The following is a 22,436-nucleotide window of genomic DNA, read 5'->3' on the forward strand; positions in this document are numbered from 1 at the left end:
CCGGAACCAATTGTGTTCATAAACCGAGGTACCACTGTATCTTATGTGCATGTGAGTTTTATCTCCATTTCTAGGAATGAAGTTCTGAAGATTAACATTATCTCAATGAGTAGATTTATCAGCTCAGATTCGATTTACAGGTCAATCTATTCAGCCCACTTAAGAGACAGAATTCCCTGTATGTGGTCGTCCCATAAAATATTATCAAAGCAAGGAAGCTTTTTAGCTAACCCGATGAAGATGTCATATCCTACCAGCCACTGTTATTATTTATTGTTAGGTGGTTATTTATTCATTCCCCATCTCTTGACTAGACGATGGTTATCCCTGTCTTCCCAAAATAAAAAGTAAACATTTGAGATGCTTCAGGATATACAAAACATCCATGATGCCTCTTGCCTTATCAATCCCACAAAGACTTTGTAAAACTGGCTTCCATGGGAAGAAGAAAATCTTGCTTCAGTCTCCCCCTGCCCAACAGCTTTCCATCCCAATGCAGGGCATGGAATGCTTCCTCCTCTGCAGCCAGCCTCACAAACCACACTTGCATCCATCATGTGAGCCACTAAGAAGTGCTCAGTTCCTCCCTAACAGCTCCCATGGGTAGAAACTGATTCCTAACCAAGTAGTCATTTATTCTGCAAACCTGTCCACTGGAACCTAAGCATTTTTTCTACCCAGTTTTGCAGCTTGTAATTCAGCGCACTGAATCTTTAAAAAAAAAAAATCAGTCCTAGTGAAACACAATTATATGACAACATTCAATTTTAGTATATTATACCTTTTTATGAATTGTCCTTGAATCAACATCAGTAACAATTATATCTTTCAGCCGTGCAAAGAGAATGGTTTGACTGGACTGAAGAAACAAAGATGAATCAAGACCTGAGAGAGAAGAATTGGTACATGCAATTTCAAACTCCATAGTAAGCAAATGAAGGCTTTAAAAAAAAAAAACTATGGCTGATAAATGCAAGTCATGATGCAACAATCTCAGATACGGCTCTCAAAGTGAACCATTCACAGTGGGATCAGGTGTTAAACAGGGATGTGTTATCGTCCCTACTCTATTATCTTCATCGCCATGATCCTACACATTGTTGAAGGAAAACTCCCCACCAGGGAAGAAATAATACATCAAATAGATGGAAAGCTCTTTAATCTGAGTAGGCTGAAAGCAAAAAGGTTACCATAACTTCCATCATAGAGCTTCAGTATGCTGATGACAACATAGTGTATGCACACTCAGAGGATGACCTCCAAACCATCCTAAATATCTTTGCAGACACTTATGGAAAACTTGGCCTATCACTCAATAACAAAGAAAACCAAAGTGCTGCACCAACAAGCACAAAGCAACCCCTCTGCAGCACCACAAATCCAACTTAATGGTATATCATTGGAAAGTGTCAATCACTTTTCCTACCTGGGCAGTTATCTTTTCACAAGGGCAAACATTGATGCTGAAATCCAGCATCACGTGAGATTTCAAGCCCAGCTTTCTCCTGATTGAAGCACAGAGTGTTTGAGGGCCAGGACATTCACAAGGAAACCAAAATGCTTGTTTACAAAGCGATTGTACTATCAACTTTACTGTACACTTGTGAAACATGGACCACTTATAAATGCCATCTCCAACTCCTCGAAAGATTCCATAAATTGTGTCTCCAAAAAGGTATACATTGGTACACAGGTGAACTAATGTCAGTGTACTGGAAAAAGCAAAGATTACCAGTGTTGAAACAATGCTTCCTCAGCATCAACTTCATTGGACTGGTCATGTTATTCGGATGCCTGATTAGCCTCTTCCAAAGCAACCACTCTATTCCCAACTCAAGAATGGAAAGCGAAATACCGGTGGACAACAAAGTAAGTTTAAAGACGCTCTCAAGGCAAATCTTTAAAAATGTAATATAAGCACTGATAACTGGGAAACACTGGCCTGCAGGCACTCCAATTAGAGAACACCCTTTATCAAAGGTGTTATGGACTTTGAAAAAGCACAAACTCAGGGCGAAAAGGAGAAACGAGCTAGGAGGAAGCTACATTTGGCAAACCCTCAATGTAATCAACTCCCGCCTGGAAATCTATGTCCCCACTGTGGAAGGACGTGTGGATCCAGAATTAGCCTCCACAGTCACTTACAGACTCACTGTTAAGACCGTGTTCATGGAAGACAATCTTACTTGGCCACGAGTGATCGCCAAAGAAGAGATCATTTGAAGCTTGTGATACAAAAAAGCCTGGACTCCTTTGAGCTATACAGCAAAAAATTGGTCACAAGACAGCCATGTTCTTAATGATAATACCTATGCATGAGATTCAGAAAGAAAGGGCATTCACAAAGCATTCCCTCACAACTAGGGAACTGCCTCTTCAAAGCCTAAGAATGGAAACCATTAACCCTTACATTTCATTAACCCTTACATTTCAACTAGTTTTTAATATCTATAATTAGACAGTGGGGTCTTTCTCACAATTTCAAACCTTTCAAAATTATATTTCTTTCCAGCTTTTTAAAGTTGTGCATTTATTTATTTATTACACATTGTGAACCAAAAATATGAACATAAGAAATTGGCCATGAATCCTCAAAGAAATTAAATCAAAGTCTTCAGCTATATTACAAGTTTTGATACAAGTTTTGGATACAAGTTCTTAAAAGGTCCCCGTCCCTGTCCCCCCCCCCACACCCCTTACCTTGAATTTTGATTTCAGCAATATTGTTCTTCGCATCACAAATGTTTAAACAGAAGGCATCCAACTTGGCAAACACTTTGAAATCAAACACATCCTTTTCTTTGTATGGTTTTATCACTGTGAGGAAGAGATTTGTACAATGGATTTTTTGCTGAGATGTGAGCCAATTCATGCAGTATTTCGGATAAGCTACGCTGAAATGAGAAATTCACCATACCTTTCTTCAAACTAGCCTCTTTGTTCTGTTTGCCTTCCTGCATCTGCAGTGACCCTGTACTCTGACCCCTTGACGGGACAACAGCCATGAGATAATTGAGAGATGCGAGAAGGGCCTGCGTGTGCAGCAGCAGGTTTAATGATGAGAAAGACACCTAGTTGGGGAGGGAGAAGAGTCAGAGATGGTGGAAGTTTCTTATTCACATAGTATGTGGTTACTGTAATAGATTACATTCTGTCACTTGTCTGTCATATGGAAGCCTTATATGAATGAAGAAATCATTAATATGTTTAGGGTGGTTTTTTCCGGTTAACTAGTTGGAAATATTTGGGGGAAATGCAAGCCAAACAGTAACAGCAGTACCATGAAGTACACCTTGGTTAGTGATGGGCATATGAATTACCTGTGCTAATCTCCAGTCCAAAACACTGATTGGCCAGAAGGGTAAACCGTGGACTTCTAAAAATTAGCAGCCTTTATATGTGAAAGCCTTTATATTATATTTAATTTCTTATTCGGGCACAATGTTTTGGAAAGGCACAGCACACATTGCCACATGAGATAGGACAGCCTCATCTTCAGATGCAGATCTATCTGGGGCATGAACAACCATGGGTCCCATCATAATTTCAAAGTTAGCTCTTGGCAGACGGCTCATATTAGCAAGTTAATGAAACTGTAACAGCATTTATTTAAATAGAGTGGTACCTCGACTTACGAAGGCAATCCGTTCTATGGCGCTCTTCGTAAGTTGAAACATTTGGATGTTGAAGCATCCATTTTGCGCATGCGCGAAGCACGATTTTGCACTTTGCGCATGCACAGCCCACACGCGCGGCGAAAATACTTCCGGGTTTGCCGACTTCGTAAGTCGAAACCTTCAGAAGTCGAGGCATTCGGAAGTCAAGGTACCACTGTGTGTGTGTGTGTGTGTGTGTGTGTGTGTGTGTGTGTATCATAAAGCTAGGAGGAAGCAACCCATAGGGAGAATGAGACAAAAGTGACAATATTACAAATTTAAGAAATGCAACAATCAAACTCCTATCCATACCATGACCCTCACACACACCTGCCCCCACCCCACCCCAAAATGATGTGCTACAGAGCAACCTAAAGAATCATGATTCAGGCCAGTTGATTCAGGCCAGTACTAGATTTTGTCCTAGATTTTGCTTACCCGAACTGTTTGTTCAGTGTTATCAAAAACTTTCTGAAATCTTGGACCATTTTGATTGGCCTAAAGGAAATATCAAATGTGATAGTTAAGAGACTAAACTAAACGCCATCCACATACATTCAGGTTACAATTTTATATTTACTCAGCTTTAAAGAAAGAGTTATTAAAAAACCGAAAAACCTTACCTTGATGTATTCTACTTTCAGGAGATCTAACCCAGGTTTATCTGAAGAGCTAATTAAATGAAATTGCTGTTTTTTACCTGCAAACACAACATAAAACTTCATTTAAGAAATTAAAAAAAATCCTTCCAGTAGCACCTTAGAGAACAACTAAGTTTGTCATTGGTATGAGCTTTCATGTGCATGCACACTTCTTCCGATACTTTCATTTAGGAAGTTATTCACAAAAATTGGCATCAGCTTTAAAATCTACAACAGGTATCGGACACAGCATTTTCTAGAACTGTGGTCCAAACACTTTTAAATAGGAGTCACAAAAGACAAAAGTCACTTCCAAAGAAATTCAAATTACAAGTAGAAAGTACGATTGGTACTTACTTGGAGTGTAGATTTATGAGGGTGTCATGCAGGAATAACCCACCCCAGTGCCTGCATGACACCAGGAATAAATTGCTAATCAGCCAAAGGACTGGTTACGGAGAAATGTTTTCACCTGGCACCCAAAGATATGTAATAAAAGTGCTAAGCAAGGCTCCCTGGGGAGAGCATTCCACAAGCAGGGAGCCACAAAAAAGGCTCATTCTCATGTTGCCACCTTCCATACCTCTTGTGCATGAGGCATGCGAAGAGCCTCAGATGGTGATTACAGAGTCCAGGTCAGTTCATATGGTGGGGAAGGGTATATGGTCCTTGAGGTATTGCAATCCTGAGCCATTTAAGGCTTTATAGGTCAAAACCAGCACTTTGAATTAGGCCTGGAAACTAATTAGTAAGCACTGTAGTTGGGCCAGGATTGGTGTAGTATGCTCAAACTGGCTTGCTCCAGTGAGCTACCTAGCCACCAAAGTTTCCGAACCACCTTCAGAGACAGCCCTATGTATAACATGTTGTAACAACAGACCTTAGGCTATCCCTGTCCAGATAAGGGTGCAGCTGGGCCACCAGCCAAAGCTGATGGAAGGCAGTCTGAACCACCAAGGGCACCAGAGCCTCAAGCAACAGCAAAGGATCCAAAAGTACCCCCAATTTATGTACATGCCTGACTGAGCTTCTTTTGTTGGCTCTCTTTCAGTCCATTACCGAGGCAAGACAACGGTCCAGCACATCCACTGCCAAACTTGCAGATGTAAAGCAGAAGTAGAGCTGTCATTGGCATACTGCTGACAACATACTCTGAAACTCTAGATCAGGGGTTCCCAACAAAATTTTCTCGAGGACCCCTCATCGAGCCGCTATTGTGACAAGGACCCCCATTAATTCCTAATCCTAAATCTAATTCCTAATCTAATTTTTCCAGTAAGCTTAACACTGATCTTGGAAGGGTTAGGTTCAAGGGACGCCGACAATTTAGGTTCAATGGACACTGACAAGATCGGTTCGAGAGTCACTGACTTACTTGCTTGAACATCAAATGCATTATCTTCCTCTTCATCTGTAGGCCTTTGTTGTTTTAACGAACCACTTTTTAACCAACGGTCCATTTTTAACTACGCGAACTGTAGCTTCCGCGAAAAACAACGCTTTGTTTACACACACTACTGTTTTGCAAAGAGGCAGCGCGCGCCAGGGAGGAGGGAGGGGAATGGAGAAGACAGGGTACCTGTGCAGTAGCGCACAAATGAAGCCGACGTGCGCAAAGCATCTTGGGGAGGTGAGCGTTAGTAGAATGCGCGCGCTGCCTCTTTGCAAAACAGTAGTGTTTGTAAAGCGCCACCTAATGGCATACAGCAGAACTACTGCCTCTATCTAATTCTAGTTTTGCGCTAGACTCTGCTCATGCAGGAAGCGGCCAAAACAAAAAATCTGTTATCATACGAAATATATTTAATATATTTTTTATTCTAATAGCATCTTGCGGACCCCTCTGGCATAGCTCGCGGACCCCTGGGGGTTCGCGGACCACCTGTTGGGAACCACTGCTCTAGATAATCTCACTCAGTGGTTTTATGTATATGTTAGGTAGGGAACCGCACACTGAAGGTTCTACAGGGCTGAAGTATGCTCCTCAAGTAACACCCTCTGGAAACATCCACCCAAGTAAGACCAGAACCACTGTAAAAGCAGTGCCACCCAGCCCCAACTCAGACAGCTGCTCCAGAAGGAATACTATGGTTCATGGTATCAAAAACTACTGAGAGGCTGAAGAGAATTAAAAGGGGCATATTTCCCTTGTCTCTCTCCTGACAGGGCGGCCAAAGCAGTTTCTGTGCCAACACCACTGTTTAAGCCCTGATTGAAATGGATCTGGAAAATCAGTTTATTCTAAAAAGTGCCTGGATCTGGTCTGCAACCACCTGCTCAAGAACCTTGTCTTAGAATGGGTGCAGTTGGAGCCACCCCTGTTCTTCCCAACTCCTCTCATCCAAGGCACATCTTAAAGGTAAAGGTAAAGGGGCCCCTGACCATCAGGTCCAGTCGTGTCCGACTCTGGGGTTGCAGCGCTCATCTCGCTCTATAGGCCGAGGGAGCCGGCGTTTGTCCGCAGACAGCTTCCGGGTCATGTGGCCAGCATGACAAAGCTGCTTCTGGCGAACCAGAGCAGCGCACGGAAACGCCGTTTACCTTCCCGCCGGAGCGGTCCCTATTTATCTACTTGCACTTTGATGTGCTTTCGAACTGCTAGGTTGGCAGGCGCTGGGACCGAGCAACGGGAGCTCACCCCGTTGCAGGGATTCGAACCGCCGACCTTCTGATCAGCAAGCCCTAGACTCTGTGCTTTAACCCACAGCGCCACCTGGGTCCTTACATCCCTTAAATTTTAAAAAATAACAAAATACACAAGTTAAAAAGCAGTTAAAAACAATTTAAAACATTATAAGCAATTAGGACAATAACAGCAATAAATCAGTACGTTCTATCACACAAATACACACATCCTTATTTTATCTATTAAGCTACCTTGAATTTCATGATATTCCAGGCTAATTTTCCTCAAATAAGATACAGCTCTCAAGTGATAAGTTTTGTCAGTTGCTTCCATTCCAAGCTGCTTCACATTAAATACAAGGATTGTTTCTTCTCTCTGTAGTTGCTTAGTGAGTTCCAAAACCACCTAAGTAAAGCATCAGGTATAAGTATTATATAACTTCTTTCAAACCCAGTGTTGTCCCTACCTACATTTCTTCAATACCATATAAGGGGAGAAAACAACTACTTACAAAGACAAGTGACTGGTGCCATCCTAGAAGAGGCTGTACATGAGAATGGGAAGAATGCCTCTTCTAACATGGTGCGTGTAAACACCTCATTTTTTAAAAAGGAAATTCAGGGGGGAATGTTTTTATTCATCTGCCAAGTTGATATAATAAATTCACCAAGGCTAGAATCCTGACCCTACTTTACCTGTGAGCAAGTCCCACTGAATTCAATAGAACTTTGAGGAGTCATGTTCACTATTATGCTGAGTCATAGGAACATAGGAAGCCGCCTTATACCAATTCAGATCACTAGTAGATCTTGCTCAGTATTGTCTACACTGACTGGCAGCAGCTCTCCAAGGCTTCAGGCAAGGGTTTCTCTCAGCCCTACCTGGAGATGCTGGGGATTGAATTTGGGACCTTTCACATGCAAGACAGATGCTCTACCACTGAACTATGGCCCTTCATCTTTAACTGAGCGACAATTACAGTGTTGAAAAGCAACTTTGATACTAGTCCAACAGATTAGGTTATCACAGCACTGTATAAGAGACTATTCATACATTCAATGAACTGAATAAACTATTTTATTTATTTAGGAAATTTACTAATTGCTCATCATGCTACATATTCCAAGGCAGTTTAAAATAAAAGATAGAAAAACACTACCACCACCACCAAACTAAGATACCTAGTGGAATTGTGCTGCTTTTAGACCCACCCAGCACACTCACTATACATTTGATGTTAACATTAAATTGTTCATATGCATTCAGAACCCATGATCAAACACTTGATTAAGTGCAGCTGATACCGTAGCTATTGACTGGGTATTATGAGCAGAGGAGACTGTGTATGTGCGAATCAGGTTTAAATGCTACATCAAAACAGGAGTGGGGAGGAAACAACTTTCTACCTCCTTCCCAGTTTAACTTTTTCAGTTGAAAGGGAACACTAAGGATAGCTATGCCCTGCAGGGAAGCCTGCAGTTGATGCAGTAATTCTGCTTTAATTGATCAGGCTGTGTACCACTGCCAACTCTCCACCAATATCAGATGAAGTCAGGTTGGTTATAGCATAATGCCCATGCTCCATTTCAACAAGAGATGTCAATGCCAACTGCAGCAGCCCATTTGTTTTGGAAATATGTTATTCAACTTTTATCATTTGAATTATTCTTCCGGGGGGGGGGGAACACTTGCCTCCCTAATTTCAAACTTCAATTGAAGATTTGTGAGCTCTTCTTGAACAGTCACAAGCTCAGTCTTTATTTCCTTTCTCTTGGGGGAAGTTCTTTCTCCAGATATAGTAGAGTCAGCAGCATCAAAATACTCATCATCAGATTCTAAGGAACAAATGAGATTTTTTAAAAAAAAGTTATGTGAGTAGGAAAAGACTACATAAAAGCATCAAATATGTCAGTAAACAGAAACAACCTGATCACTTCTTCTTCTTTTTGTTACCAAGAGCTCTCTCTTTCTAACCTGTTTCATATTTTTAATGATGTTAACTAAAAGCCCTAATCCAAGTCAAAAGAATCACCTTTAAATTATTCTGAATATGCTCAAATTCAAAGCATTTGATTAAAGCATGGCTCACCAAAGCTTCCCTATCATTCTACTACATTGTTAAATGTATCTTTCATTTCCATATTGTAAACCTGACTCCACAAGTTATGGCATTCATGGAAAAACTGCCATTGTCACTTAACCTGTTAAACTGTTAGCATCTCATCATGATTTGAATAATCATGGATCATCCCGTCAGTAACAGCATGAGAGCACCAAATTGAGAGGCAATAAAATCACTACATGTTGGTGATCTATTCAGCTACAATCAGCATCATATTTCATTTTTTACCTGATCCTACTCCTTCCAGCAATAGGGATGTGCCAAGAAAATCTTTTTGTCTATCAGCAATAGCAGGAATGGTGGATACCTAAATAAGATTGCAAGATACAGAGAATGAGCTGTGGTTCTAATTTCATTGTTTGCATTTTTCTAAAATGCCCTCATTTTAGAAAATGCAACATTGCACCTCTCTCTATTCTGAATAAGAGTTTTTACTTGTCTTCGTATCGATCATATTTTCAATCTGTAGCATGTGTTTTTGATCTCTCCCCATATGATGAATATTATGTATTTACTTTTGCACTCGAAGCTGAAACAGCTGGCTTCTGTGGGAGCGTAATGCTATCAATGAGTTCAAAGACACCTTTGATCTTCTGATCAGAAATCCTCAAGTGAAGCAGGGGAAGCTCTCCTGATACTTTGAACCTAAGGATATTTTTAAAAGGATGGCATTAAAAGTGTTTGATGTTACATACAAGGCATGTAACAAAACTAGACTACCAACAATCAATTTTATTAACCAACTGATACAAAAGTGAAATAAATCTACAGGGGAAAAAGAAAGTACCGAAACACCAAACAAGTGAATTTCAGAACAATTTGCTTACTACAGTTCATTTTTCCAAGAAACACATGAAATCCATAATTACAACCAATTAAATTGTGATACATTACTTAGCCATTCTGGCATCCTTCTCCACCATTGATTTGGCAAGCTGTATGTGTATGTCCATGGGACGCAATATGTGCAGAGGTGAGGGATGCTCAAATCGAGCCTTTTTCCAATCTTCTCCTGAAGAACAATTAATAATTTGCATGTCTTAGTAACTGTATTATGAGAGAAAATATACATTTCTAATTCAAAAGTTATGTTCTTAAATATGTAAATCCAGAGATAACTATGGTAGAAAGAAGCACTAGTCTTGAGCAGCTGATCAATAGCAGAAATGCCAATACACTAGATGCACTATGAAAAGTTCAACAATTCTACCATAACCATCTTGTTGCTCCCTTAAAGAGTATTTGGTAATCTTTAAGGGGCCACAATACTTTGTTTCTACTGCAACAGACTAACATGGCTACTTCTCTAAAAGCTGTAACATCACAGTTGCTATTAAGAAGCACCAAACTCAAGTTAAATCTGGGAAGCATAACTGAAGCTAATGACATTCTGCTGTCAAGATTACTATCATTCCACATCAGGTGAAGATGTTTATTTTCTCAGAACTTTAAAATGTATTGTTATTTTAGTGATGCTTTAACCTATTCTCTTCTTATTTATACATGCACTAGCTGGCCCGGCCACACGTTGCTGTGGCTCAGTCTGTTAAATGGAGCTTCAGAGTCCCCCTTCAGAGTCCCCTCACCTTCAGAGTCCCCCTTAATGTTGCAGAAATGTTTTACACGTGTTCTGTAAAATTCAGCCCCATCCCAACCCTGACTCCCCCACCCACGCATGTTCTGTGGTTTGCCTCAGGTGTCAAAATATCTTGGTCCGGCCCTGGATATTTGATTGCTCATTCCAGCATAGCGATATTGTGTGACCAGTGGATGTTACATAACAATCTGCTTAATGCTTCAATCTAACCATATGATTAGCTCAAACCGTAAATAAAATTCAGTGCATGCCTGGAGTGTATGATTAAGTGCTTTCCAGGACAGGAGCCAAGTCTTGCAGCACTTTATGAGACTCTCTCCTGTTCTAGACTGACTGAGCAAACTTCTGGAGCACCTGCTCAGGGATATCTATGCTCACTTAGCTTGTTGTACACAGAGCTAAAGGGAAAATAAAAATTACAATGCCGTGGAAAGATAACCCGAATTCTTCACTGAAGTCCTTTACTCCTAAGCATGTTTGGTTGCTCTACTCATCCCTGCAGTTTCTTCAAGTAGCTAATGACTTCCATTCTTCCCCGTTTTACACACACTTACTTCCCAGAACTCCCTGAATGTTTTCTTTCCCCTTCTGGCTTGCCACTGCGTATTTATACCCAGGTACCTCACAGCACAGGTTCTCCCCTTGTCTGTGAATGAGGCTCTGTGGTTCCTGCTTCTCTGCCCATCTCTGTTCGCCTGCTCTGTCAGACACACTTTATACAGCCACAATGGAGGCTGCAGAGCCACCACTGCAACACATCCAGCCCAGCCATGTTTACTTCTGGCTAGGCCAGTTGCAAGGTTCTGCAGAAGCAGGCACCATTTGCCACCTCTTCCTCCTAACACCAGTATATAAATTATTTTGTCTTGGGATTTGATTCTCAAAGCATTGTTTTCAGCTCCAAACACCAGCCGGTAATCAAGACTCTGTTTACATGTAACTTTCATTTCCTTACAGACTTAATACCTGATAAGCCAAACAGTAGTTGCACATTCTTGATTTCTACATCAAACTTGTCATATGCTTTATCCATGATCTCTTCCAGTGATGTACTTGAGGTATGGTGGTTGCCTTGATTGATGCTGTTCAACTATTGAATAATCACTTTTCATTATTGTTTAGAACATATTAGACACCTCATTTTCATCTTTCATAGTAGTAAGATTAATCAGCGGACTATTTATGGAATGATTTTTTAAAAAATATATAGGTTCATTAACTTAAAATACTACAAATGACGAGTGAAACAGTCTTCAGGGTTAGTCAATTATCAGAGTTCACACAAAAAAATGACAGAACTCTAAAGGAAGAGGCACAGAGCACAAACCCCAAGGCTCAGGTCATGTAGGTTATGCACTAACACCTACTCCTCCATTTTAAAACTAATTAAATGAAGAGACCTGTTAAGCTTTGATCTTTAGAAACCTAAGGATTATATACCTGAAAAGTACCAAAGTCCAGAATTAGAAGGTTGGGTTTTTCATGATGGAAACCAGTCTGTGGTATCAGAAGATAAGAAGGTTTCAGGTTAATCCTCAAGTCAAGGACTTTGCGAGTTTCAATAATATGTGAAAGCCCTAAAACACAAAACAAAATGAAGATATTTTTAAAAATCTTGGTGTGCAGTGTAGAAAATGGTGCAGGCTTTAAAACATTCTAGTCTTAAAAAGATTCTAAGATTTAGCTTGTTAAACAGCATTCAAAAGGTCATTTGGTCAGTCTTCTGTAGTCCCCCTATGTACAGTGGTACCTCGGTTTAAGTACAATTGGTTCCTGAAGTCTGTACTTAACCTGAAGCGAACTTTCCCACTGAAAGTAATGGAAAGTGGATTAATCCATTCCAGACGGTCTGTGGAGTACTCAACCTGAAGCGTGCTTAACCTGAAGCGAACTATCCCATTGAAAGTAATGGAAAGTGGATTAATCCATTCCAGATGGGTCCGCGGAGTACTTAAACTGAAAGTACTCAAACTGAAGCGTACTTAAACCGAGGTATGACTGTACAGTAATCAAGAGAACACGTGTTTCTGGAAAGATACCTGTGGCAGTCCTCTCTTTAATTTCTTCTAGCTTAGAAAGAGTGGCTGTTGTTAAGCGTTCAAGGTCCATGCCCTTGTTTGTCTGGAAGAATTCCACCATTGCGTTTATTGTTCTCTGCAAAAGAAAATTTTGTTTATGCAGTTTTCGTAATGGAATTGCAAATACATGAATAAAAAATACAGGACTTCAAGAGAAAGAAACACTGATTGTTAATCATTACTGAACAATACTCACTGCATCATATATAATTTCCACAGGCTGTGATTCAACAAAGAATCTCTGATCTGCAGTACTGTCTTCTGGATTTGTCTCAAATTCTATATTAAGCAGAGATGATCTTGTGTCCCCAATGGAAGCCACAAGTGAAGGAACAATGTTCTGCTGTCTCAGACCGGTTACATACCAGTGTTCAAGCTTTGCTTCTACCCTGCAAGTTAAAAGTTGACAATCTGAATGCAGAACTTATACATGCAGTTAAATATTATTGAATATTACAGGGCCTAGACTTGGCCATACCAAATCAGGTGTAAGGCATAACAAAATCAGAAAAGAGTTTGGCAGAGCACCACTTTTCTGAATGTGTGTGTCTGTACGTAACATCAGTTTAAGGAATAATGTAATGGTATGTACAGATTAACAGAATATGAACCATTCGCTTTCAGTTAGTCCACCATGCCCTATTTAGACATAGAACTGCTCTTCTGGGTTGAGCTCAAAAGAAGCTAATTTTGGTTAACAGTTACAGCCAGCTGTGCACAGCACTAATTGGCTGAAATTTGTGGTGTCAATGAGCCTCCACACCTCTGCCCCAAAAACTTAAGAGGTTGTCCTGTTTCCTTTTGTTCTTTTAAAATAGAATGAGAATACACACAACGAGGAGAATATACACATCTAATCCTTTTAAAAGGTAAAGAAAAAATGCACAGCCCACCTGAAGCAGGAGGGATGGCAAGCCTATGCACTTAACTGTGAATCAAAATTCATGGCACATATATCTGTCTCTGCTTTGAAAAGAATAGATATAAACTGAGACAGAATCCATTTTTAGGTTTCATCGTAGTGTCATCCTGATATATCCTAACAAGTTATAGATGGGTTTCAGCACCCCTCACACCACTCATTTTAATTGCAGGTACTAGACTTGAGAAGTTTCATGTCTCTAATAAACGCTGTCCAAAAAAAATCACTAGTTTAAAAAAAGAAACATGAAACAGATAATTTAATTTAATATTTCTAATTACCCTTCACTACAAGGTCCAAGGTTGGGTTACAGCAATGTAAAAATGCAGTATTAAAATCAGTTAAAACAATTTACAACCAAAGGACTGAATTAGTTTTACTATGTGCCATCAACCATGTACCACTACCACAACAGACACTTACTTAAGGGCTTGTGCTCCTGGTCTCTGTGATATTTTAGTGCTTAAATCAATTATCTGGATTTTAAGAGTGTCTGGAACATTTCTTTCTTCTTTAATTGTAAAGGAAGTGCTTAAGAGTTTCAAGGATACCACATGGGCAACATACTAAACAGAAGATATAAGCAGTAAAGAAAGTTAGCCACAAATTTCATTGTCCACTGTACTCATCAATGTCTATTTAATCAACATATATACAGCAAAGTATAATGTTAAGACAAAACTAGTATTTAAAGGATTCTTGAAAAATATTAATTACTCCACAGTTTTCTCCAATGGCTGGACAAGCTGAGTTCCAAGATGCAGCAAGACTTTCTTGATGGCAAACTGCACTAACTCTTCTAATGCATGTGTAGTTTTGGTCAGGGATGAACAAAATTGCAAGGTGGGATGACTCCAGTCTTTCACCAAGCACATGTCTCAAAATATCAGCACAGGTCTAACAAATTATCATTGGCAAATGCTCCATTTTAGAAACCATCTCCATTACATTATTCTCCCAGAACATTTAGCTTAAGCCTAGGCCTCTAGCATCTGGCCTAGCCTTTGCCTAACTATGTATGGGTTGTGACCAGAATGGTGAGGGGTCTAGAAAGTCTTATGAAAACAGGTTGAGGGAGAGAGGTATATTTAGCATAGAAAAGAGAAGGCTTAAAGGAAGACATGATTGTGGTCTTGAAATGCCTTCAGAGCAGTTATGCAGAACATGTTGCTCCAGGAGGCAAGGACTAAAACTGATGGGAGGAAATTGCAGGGAAGCAGATTTAAGTAAAGCATTAGGAAAAAACTTACTGAGAGTATGCACTCTTTGACAGTGTAACAGAATACTTCAGCTCACTGGAGGAATTTAAACAAAGGCCAAATGAAAGGATGCTGCAGTTTCATTGAGAAAGGGGATGGACTAGATAGTTCCCAAAGTCCCTCTCAACTCTATTAGCCTACTTCCCATTCAGTGGCCCTGAACCATTTGCCAGTGACAAAGCACCCGGCTTCAAACTACTTTAAAAGTTAAATTTATCTATTAACCATGGGAGTGCTCAGCCTCTCTTGCATCCATTAAAAAAATGTTATTAAAGATTTTATTGATTTGCAAAAGTATGAGCATTATAGAGTCTTTTCTACAGATCAATTATATTTTATGTGAGATATTAGTGAGAAGGGGGGAGACTGGCATGGGGACAAACAGAAGAGGACGCCTTCACACCAGTATGACTCTTCTTTATTCACAGCCCAACGAAATAAGAACAAGAACCCACCAACAGCATACAAATCAATATGACTAACTTGACCCAACAATTTCTCTTGGATCCATTTTCATCCAATGTAAAAAACAAAAAACCCTTAGAAGAAAATAATAATTTGGAGGAAAAACAACTGACACACACACACACACACACACACACACACACACACAATATTCCCACATTTATTAAAAAGTATAAATACCTTCTTGGGTAAAGATAGATTGTGAGAACTGTCACTATAGCCAATAGCAGTGAAAAGCTTCGCCTTCTCTTCTTGTGTCATGAGATCATCAATAGCTGAACAAATGGTTTGAGATATTGTCATTAGCTACTCATTTCAAGTGCTTGCTCATTTTTACAATACTTTCACATCACTGGCAGTATTTGAAGAAAAGATTCCACTAAAACTTCTAGTGAGATTTTATTGAATAGAAACCCTGAATTGCTTTACAAATAGACACGAAGTCTATTTTTAATGATGTATCCTGATATTACTTCATCACTGAAATTATGACACAATGAAGACCACAAATTTAAGGAAAATATAAGAGCCACTATAGTCAGGAGTATGAAAATTTGTGCAATCCAGGCCATCCACATAAACTAAGCATCTAGTGCAGCAGTTAATTGTAGATGCAAACCTACTTTCAGGAACTGAAAGTTCTTCTTCATCTTTTTTCTTAGATTCCTTCTTCCCCCACAATCCACTAAACCATCCACCACCTTTCTTCTCTCCATCAGTTGATTTCTTTCTCAACAGCTTTTGTCCTGACCTTATAACCTATAAACCGGAAAGTTTTTTTAAAAAATGCATGAAACAAAAATTAGATACACTGTGACATTGCAACCGCCAATAAGCAAAGGATGCACAAGAGATCACTCTTAAGGAGAAACTAGTTTTTTATTTTTTAAGCATTGCATGTTTAAGTGGCCATCCTTTCGCTTACAGAAGACAATTTTTGGCAAAGGATAAAATGGAGATGTTTTACTACTCATAAATAGGCACATGTACAGTAATAGGAGTCTGCAAGAAGAACAAAGGTGAACACCTTACTACAGAATCCTAGTTGTGCTGATGAGAGCAAATCTCAGCCTTTCTCTAGATGTTCCCTAAAGTGTTACACCACTTTAGCCAGAAAGCATAATGGAACAGTTTTAAAAAAAAAATCTGGGAAAGATATAGTGTACCCCCACTTATACAGGGGTTATGTTTTGGGGCTCTGCTATCATAAGCAAAAATTGTGTACGTGGGGAGCACCCTGGGGAGTCCTCCCAGCTTGCAAGGGGACCCTCCCCAGAGCCCAGAGAGGACAGGGAGGGTCTCCTCACAAGCCAGAGGTGCAGCAGGCCTTTCTTGAGGCTGCTCTGCCTCCCCGCCTAACAACTGACAGGCAGACAGATCGGACCAAGTGGAGAGCTGCCTACACTCACTGTGGTCATTTCTTAACTTTTAGAAGCAATGAAAAAAGAAAAAGTAGAGCTTACCTCAGTTTGTGCTTGCTGTCTTACTAAAACAATATTGAACACATCTAGAGCTTTTTCTAAATCCTGGGGAACAAATGCATAAAAGCAACTTTAATGTAACATTTTAATAGGGCAGTTAGCAGCTATTTCAGCAAATCTCATCAATCGGTGTGTATTAGGACCAGTCATGTGCCATCCATTTAATTAAGTCTCATTTAATTAATTCAATTAAGCCATATTTTCTTTTTTGTTTCACAGCAAACTTGCTTTGCAGTCGTTTCACAAAGCTGTGCATGGTACTCATACTCGTTAGTTATGTCAATGCACTCAACAATATGAAGAAGAGCAGGGACAGGGACTTTCAGCCCATGGTCAAAACCTAGCCCACCGGGGTCATAATTTGGCCACACACCACACGCCTGACATCATGGGACATCAGGTGTGGTGCAGGTACCACTGTGGCTTCAAATGAACAATCAGGAGCTTAAAGTAATCTCCCGATTGTTCCTTTGCTGAAGAAACATGCACAACCCTGTTAGCGGATGACGGCATGCCTTTCTCTAGATTGGGGGAGTGGTCTCTCTTTTGAAAACAGTCCCGTGCTGCTTCTTGAACTTTTGTTTTTTTTGAAGGTTCAAAAAACCGCATTCTGAAGTCCCAGCAACTAGACTAGAAAGAAATTGAGAAGTTTTTGTATTTGTGGAGGTGTCACCCCTTCCCCAGTTTATAGCAATGCATTGCATTTACAACACCACACATTCTAGAATCACACCAAATACCTGCAACTGTCTCTGTGCTTCTTCTGATAATTTGGTTTGTGTCAGTTTGCTTTTATAAACAATTTTATAACTTTTCAGAAGCTGCCTATGATGCCTTATGTTACTCCATGACCACATGCGGCTGTAGCGTCTGATATGAACCTCAAGGATGCTATTTCCTGCATATTTCCACCTGCCAAAAAAAAAACCAATTACATTTTCAGTACAAATGAAAAGATGAGAAACTGTTGCAACCTGGAAAAATGCTACAGAACAGAGACTGGCAGAATAATGCAATAGATGGGGTAAGGGGTCTCAGGTTTCAGAGGTTTCACAGGAGCAACAAGTAAAATACTTTTCTTTAAAGTGGGCTACTGAAGCAAAGAAAGCTTGGAGGGAAACCTGGAGTGGTGTGTGAAACAAATGACAGTCCAGTTCAGGTTGCATTATTTCCAAAGATGCCAAGGAATATAAACTTTTTTGTTCTCAATTTAATTTCCAAAAATCTGAGAAGATACATGCATTGTACATACTCAAAATGTTTGAAAGTTGCCTGCTGAGTGCCCAATCATGGGTGGGGGGTGGGGAGGGTTGCAAACTGGGAAGAAGCCACAATTCCTCACAAGAAAAATAAGAATTCCCCCCGTAAGAACAAACTACAACTGACATTTGACATGTATAGGATATGGGCTATACAACATAGGGTGGACCAGCTTAGTCATGTCAGGGATGATGAAAGTTGCAGTGCAAAAACATCCGTTGACTCAAGATTGAAGAGCATGTGGCTAGAGGGTGGGAAATCACTCTAGTTTCCAACTTAAGCACAAAACTGTTTAATCTATATATATAAAAATGTTCCCACTGCGTGCACGGATGTAACACCCTTCCTCTGTAACCGCAGAACCAAATTGCATCAAATCCCTCCTTGCCCATCAGGGAGGGATCTGGCATAAACGTTTTTCCAAAAAAGCACACCTTTCATTCCTCAAATAATGATTAAACACAAAAAGTGGCGCCTAAATTACACATCACCAGCAGAAGCTCTGAAGACTTCAACAGCATCCAATAGAAAGGCGCTGTCACCAGCAAAAGCTCCGAAGGGTGGCGCCAAATAATGACGTCATCAACCAAGCAACTGAAACCACCATTACCAGACAACCCACAGCCAAGGAATGGAGATACAGGGCAGAGGCCTCGGCTCACATTTAAATACTAGCCCAAGTCAAGGCTGACATACTAGGCCTTTCCTCTACTTTAAAGCCTACAAACTAGGCCTCCCCTCTATTTTACAGACTAGGCCTTGGATCCACTTTACAGACTAGGCCTCAGCTCTACTTTAAATACTATCCCGAGTGGAGCCCTGGGTGGGGGGGGGGAGGAGGGGCCCGAATAGGTCATGGGCTGACGTAGGGTAGGGGGAGCCACAGGGTGGGGGGAGGAGGGACGGGATACCTCATGGGTCGCTACAGGATGGGAGTACTCACAGGGATGAGACACAACAACAGGGGGGGAGGGAAAAACACATAGTCCAGGGGGGAACGGACGCATTCCCCCCCCCTTCCTGGGAAACAAGGGCCCTGAGTCAGGCACAGCAAACAATCATAAGAAAAAAATAATTATTAAAACAACAAATCCAAGGACAATGTTCATACATCCGGAAAAGCATATTACATCAAAACTCTAACCAAAAACAAGTTATGCAACCATTACCATTCAAAACTTAAATGACATCAATACTCCCCTCCCCCCAAAAAAACCCACAGCAATGTGTGGCCGGGTCAGCTAGTATTGTTATAAAACAGTTGCTACCTATGTGTTGATTTGTTATTATAAGCCAACCAACAGCCTCAAAAACAGGGCAAGATAACAAAAGGGGTAGTAGCAGTAGAGAAGGATTTCAATTTCTTAAAACTTGCTTTAGAAAAAATGGGGAAAGACCAAGAGAGACCTAGAGCAAATCTGATATTTCTTATGAACACATCCTACTTTATCCCAGATCACCATGTATACATGGTGATGGACACTTACAGCACATACAGGAGTTCTGTTTGACCATCCACATGAAGCACACTTTACGGATGTTGCTAGCTAATTATTCTCATAACTCAGGACAGCTATCTTGCCATAAGCATGTAAGAATATTAAAAAGCAAGAACAACAAATAAAAAGGTCTACAACTTACCATTGTTTGGCATTCTTATGCAGTGGTACCTCTGGTCTGTACTTTCTGTATGGGGCATTTCGAACCATATAATCTATGGACTCCAGAAGGTCGATCATACTAAGGTACTAAACAAATGAAGGGGGACATGGTATCTTACCACCAGGGGATCACAGTATTTAAAGCATTCAGCTATGATAGTAAAGACTGCCATACTAGAGACAAGGCAAAGGTCTATTTAGTTTAAACAACTGTATTGGACACACAAGTATCCCTTTCTTGTAAAGAAAGAAAGGGATAGCCATCACTCAGTATTTGTCCCTGGCACAGAGGTAAGTTGTGTCAGAATACAGAAGTCCTAATTTTTAGCCAACAGATCTTTCTTAACAGACTCAATTCAAACATTATAGAGTGGTACCTCGGGTTGCAGACCCAATCCATTCCGGGGTGCCATTCACACCCCGAAAAGTCAGCAACCCAAGCAGCGCTTTCGCACATGCGCGAAAGTACGAAAGCACGAAGTGCACAGAACGCTTCTGCGCATGCGCATGCGGTAGAACCCGGAAGTAAACATTTCCAGGTCCACCGTGTTCGTATCATGAAAAAATGCAAAGCCCAGCAAACGCAACATGAAGTATGACTTCCGGGTCATACACGAAGTATGGCTTCCAGGCATGTGCAGAAGCAATTTCCGGCACCCCAGACAAGGGCAGTGTGGCGCCGGGAAATTGCTTCTGCCCATGTCCGGCCCATGCCCGGCACACGGACGATCGTCCATGAGAATGATCTGGCCCACGGCCGGAAAACGTTGCTGATGCCTGACCTAAACACGCACACTTCACTGTCAGTCATGTCAGTCATGATGCTGATTGACAGGTAACAACCCACCTGTAAAAGTTGGCCTGCAAGGTGTGGGGAGAGAATGATATGGCCCATCAGACCAAACAGGTTTTCCACCCCTGTCTTTCACCAAATTGGGAGAAAGACATGTTCCTTACTCTAAAAATGCTCAAGAAAAGAGGTTTCACTAGTTAAACGTGTAGTTTTATAACGTATTTATGAGGTATTTGTCCTCATACACATTCTTCCAGAAGTTAATGGCACAAAACTAAAAGGTCATAAAGTTGCAAGCCATCTTACCTGTGGCTTGGTCAGTTCAACTGAAATGCTCTGGACTTCCATGTTCCCATCAATCTTAGGAGTTTGTAGTTCAAGTTCTGCATGAGGGTTAATATACAGCTTTGCAGATGCTGATACTGGTTTAAATACTTAAATGGGGGGAGGGGGAAAAGAGAGAAACAAGTCCTTAAATCAGAATTAGCATAATACTAAGAAAATAAGTTAAAAGCATTGTTGCACTATACAATATACTATAAAAAGTAACTGCTGAAGTAAAGAATTGCTGCCCCGCACTACCAGCAGAGGCAAGAATTGTGTAGCCACAAACCCAAATTCTGTCCTTCACACTTACTATACTGATCATTTGTAGGCTCTTGGCAGGGTGAAGGGACTCCCCTTTTCAACCGCTCCTGTAAATGAGAAAAATAAACCTTTAAACATCTGAAACATGCATATTCAAACTGGTAGCACTGTTAGAAACTGGGGTGGAAAAGCTATTTGCCACATGACTCCTGGAACTTGGGTTGTGGCCGCCAAAACAGAATGTCTAGTTGCATTTTTTAAAAAAAAAAATCAACAACACTTTTTATTTATTTTTGGGCTGCAAGCTTACCACAGGCTGTGGAGCAGATACGCTCAGGCTTTTAGTTTAAAGTCACACACACACACACACACAGAGAGAGAGAGAGAGAGACAGACAGACAGACAAGAACTAACACCTCCCCTCTCCCCAGGACTACCAGATGCTCAGTTTCTGAAAGGATGAGCCTTAAGCTAAATAACTGCAAACCCATAATGGGCACACTATATTCTTTATTTCAGTGTGCCCCTCACAAGGAAGAGAAAGGTCCGCCACCCGCCACTATTTCCCCACCTTTGGTGTAACTTTCAGCCAGATTGCTGCAGTGTTCCTTTCCGCAAAAGCATCTTGCATGGACCCGGAGACGTTGCCTTCCCCTGCGCAGTTCCAAATGAATCTCCCTTCGGCACAAGACACCCACAAGCCTACCATGCCATCCCGCCACTTCTGTATGTTGCACTCGCCCTGGTGCCCCTTCAGTCAACCCAAGGATTGGGTATGAGGATTTAACTCACAAGTAAGCACATTAAGAACTGAAGTATAATAACTCAAGCTAAATGACACAAGATTTTCCCTACTGTATTTTCCTTCTTCTATAAGAAAATATATTGCAAAGCTGGTAGATTACTGCGGTACCAAGAAACAAATCTGCAGATGTGCAGATGTGAAAGAGAAACATAAAATTAAGCCAAATTAGTATTTCATCCAGGAAAAGGTGGCCATAAATTTATGAATGTTCTCACTTCCCTGTTACTTATAAAATAATGCAATAAAAGAAAGGAATAAATAAAATAATGCAATAAAGGAAAGAGGTTATTTCCATCATGCTATTTGTGTTGTGATTTAGCTCTTATCTCATAACTGTGTTGTTAACACTCTTTGGAATGAGGATATTAGCGATTCAAAAACCAGTTTCCAAAACAAACTGATACTCTTGTTACTGAGATACACTAGAGTTTATATACAGAGATTTTTTAATTAAGGAATTGAAAACAATCATGAATCTAAAT

General features: G+C 40.5%; 1 protein-coding gene across 2 annotated transcripts in view; it reads right to left on the bottom strand.

Moving 5' to 3' along the window:
- The window catches only part of VPS13C (vacuolar protein sorting 13 homolog C), a 116,043-nt gene that overhangs the window by 65,496 nt on the left and 28,111 nt on the right, over positions 1–22,436 (bottom strand). For both annotated transcript variants that reach the window (XM_060282438.1, XM_060282437.1), the window contains exons 10-31: positions 21,199–21,256; positions 20,868–20,995; positions 19,749–19,855; positions 17,588–17,759; positions 16,830–16,892; positions 15,990–16,125; positions 15,547–15,641; positions 14,066–14,208; positions 12,917–13,109; positions 12,682–12,796; positions 12,083–12,219; positions 11,609–11,732; positions 9,940–10,057; positions 9,561–9,690; positions 9,274–9,352; positions 8,616–8,758; positions 7,175–7,328; positions 4,280–4,356; positions 4,095–4,154; positions 2,918–3,071; positions 2,701–2,817; positions 782–885 (exon numbers count right to left, since the gene is read on the bottom strand). In XM_060282438.1, coding sequence (XP_060138421.1) covers positions 782–885; positions 2,701–2,817; positions 2,918–3,071; positions 4,095–4,154; positions 4,280–4,356; positions 7,175–7,328; positions 8,616–8,758; positions 9,274–9,352; positions 9,561–9,690; positions 9,940–10,057; positions 11,609–11,732; positions 12,083–12,219; positions 12,682–12,796; positions 12,917–13,109; positions 14,066–14,208; positions 15,547–15,641; positions 15,990–16,125; positions 16,830–16,892; positions 17,588–17,759; positions 19,749–19,855; positions 20,868–20,995; positions 21,199–21,256 — 2,607 coding nt within the window. The remainder of the gene's footprint in view (positions 1–781; positions 886–2,700; positions 2,818–2,917; positions 3,072–4,094; positions 4,155–4,279; positions 4,357–7,174; positions 7,329–8,615; positions 8,759–9,273; positions 9,353–9,560; positions 9,691–9,939; positions 10,058–11,608; positions 11,733–12,082; positions 12,220–12,681; positions 12,797–12,916; positions 13,110–14,065; positions 14,209–15,546; positions 15,642–15,989; positions 16,126–16,829; positions 16,893–17,587; positions 17,760–19,748; positions 19,856–20,867; positions 20,996–21,198; positions 21,257–22,436) is intronic.

The sequence above is a fragment of the Zootoca vivipara genome, chromosome 14 (genome assembly GCF_963506605.1).
Source record: "Zootoca vivipara chromosome 14, rZooViv1.1, whole genome shotgun sequence".
In the NCBI taxonomy this organism is placed as follows: domain Eukaryota; kingdom Metazoa; phylum Chordata; class Lepidosauria; order Squamata; family Lacertidae; genus Zootoca; species Zootoca vivipara.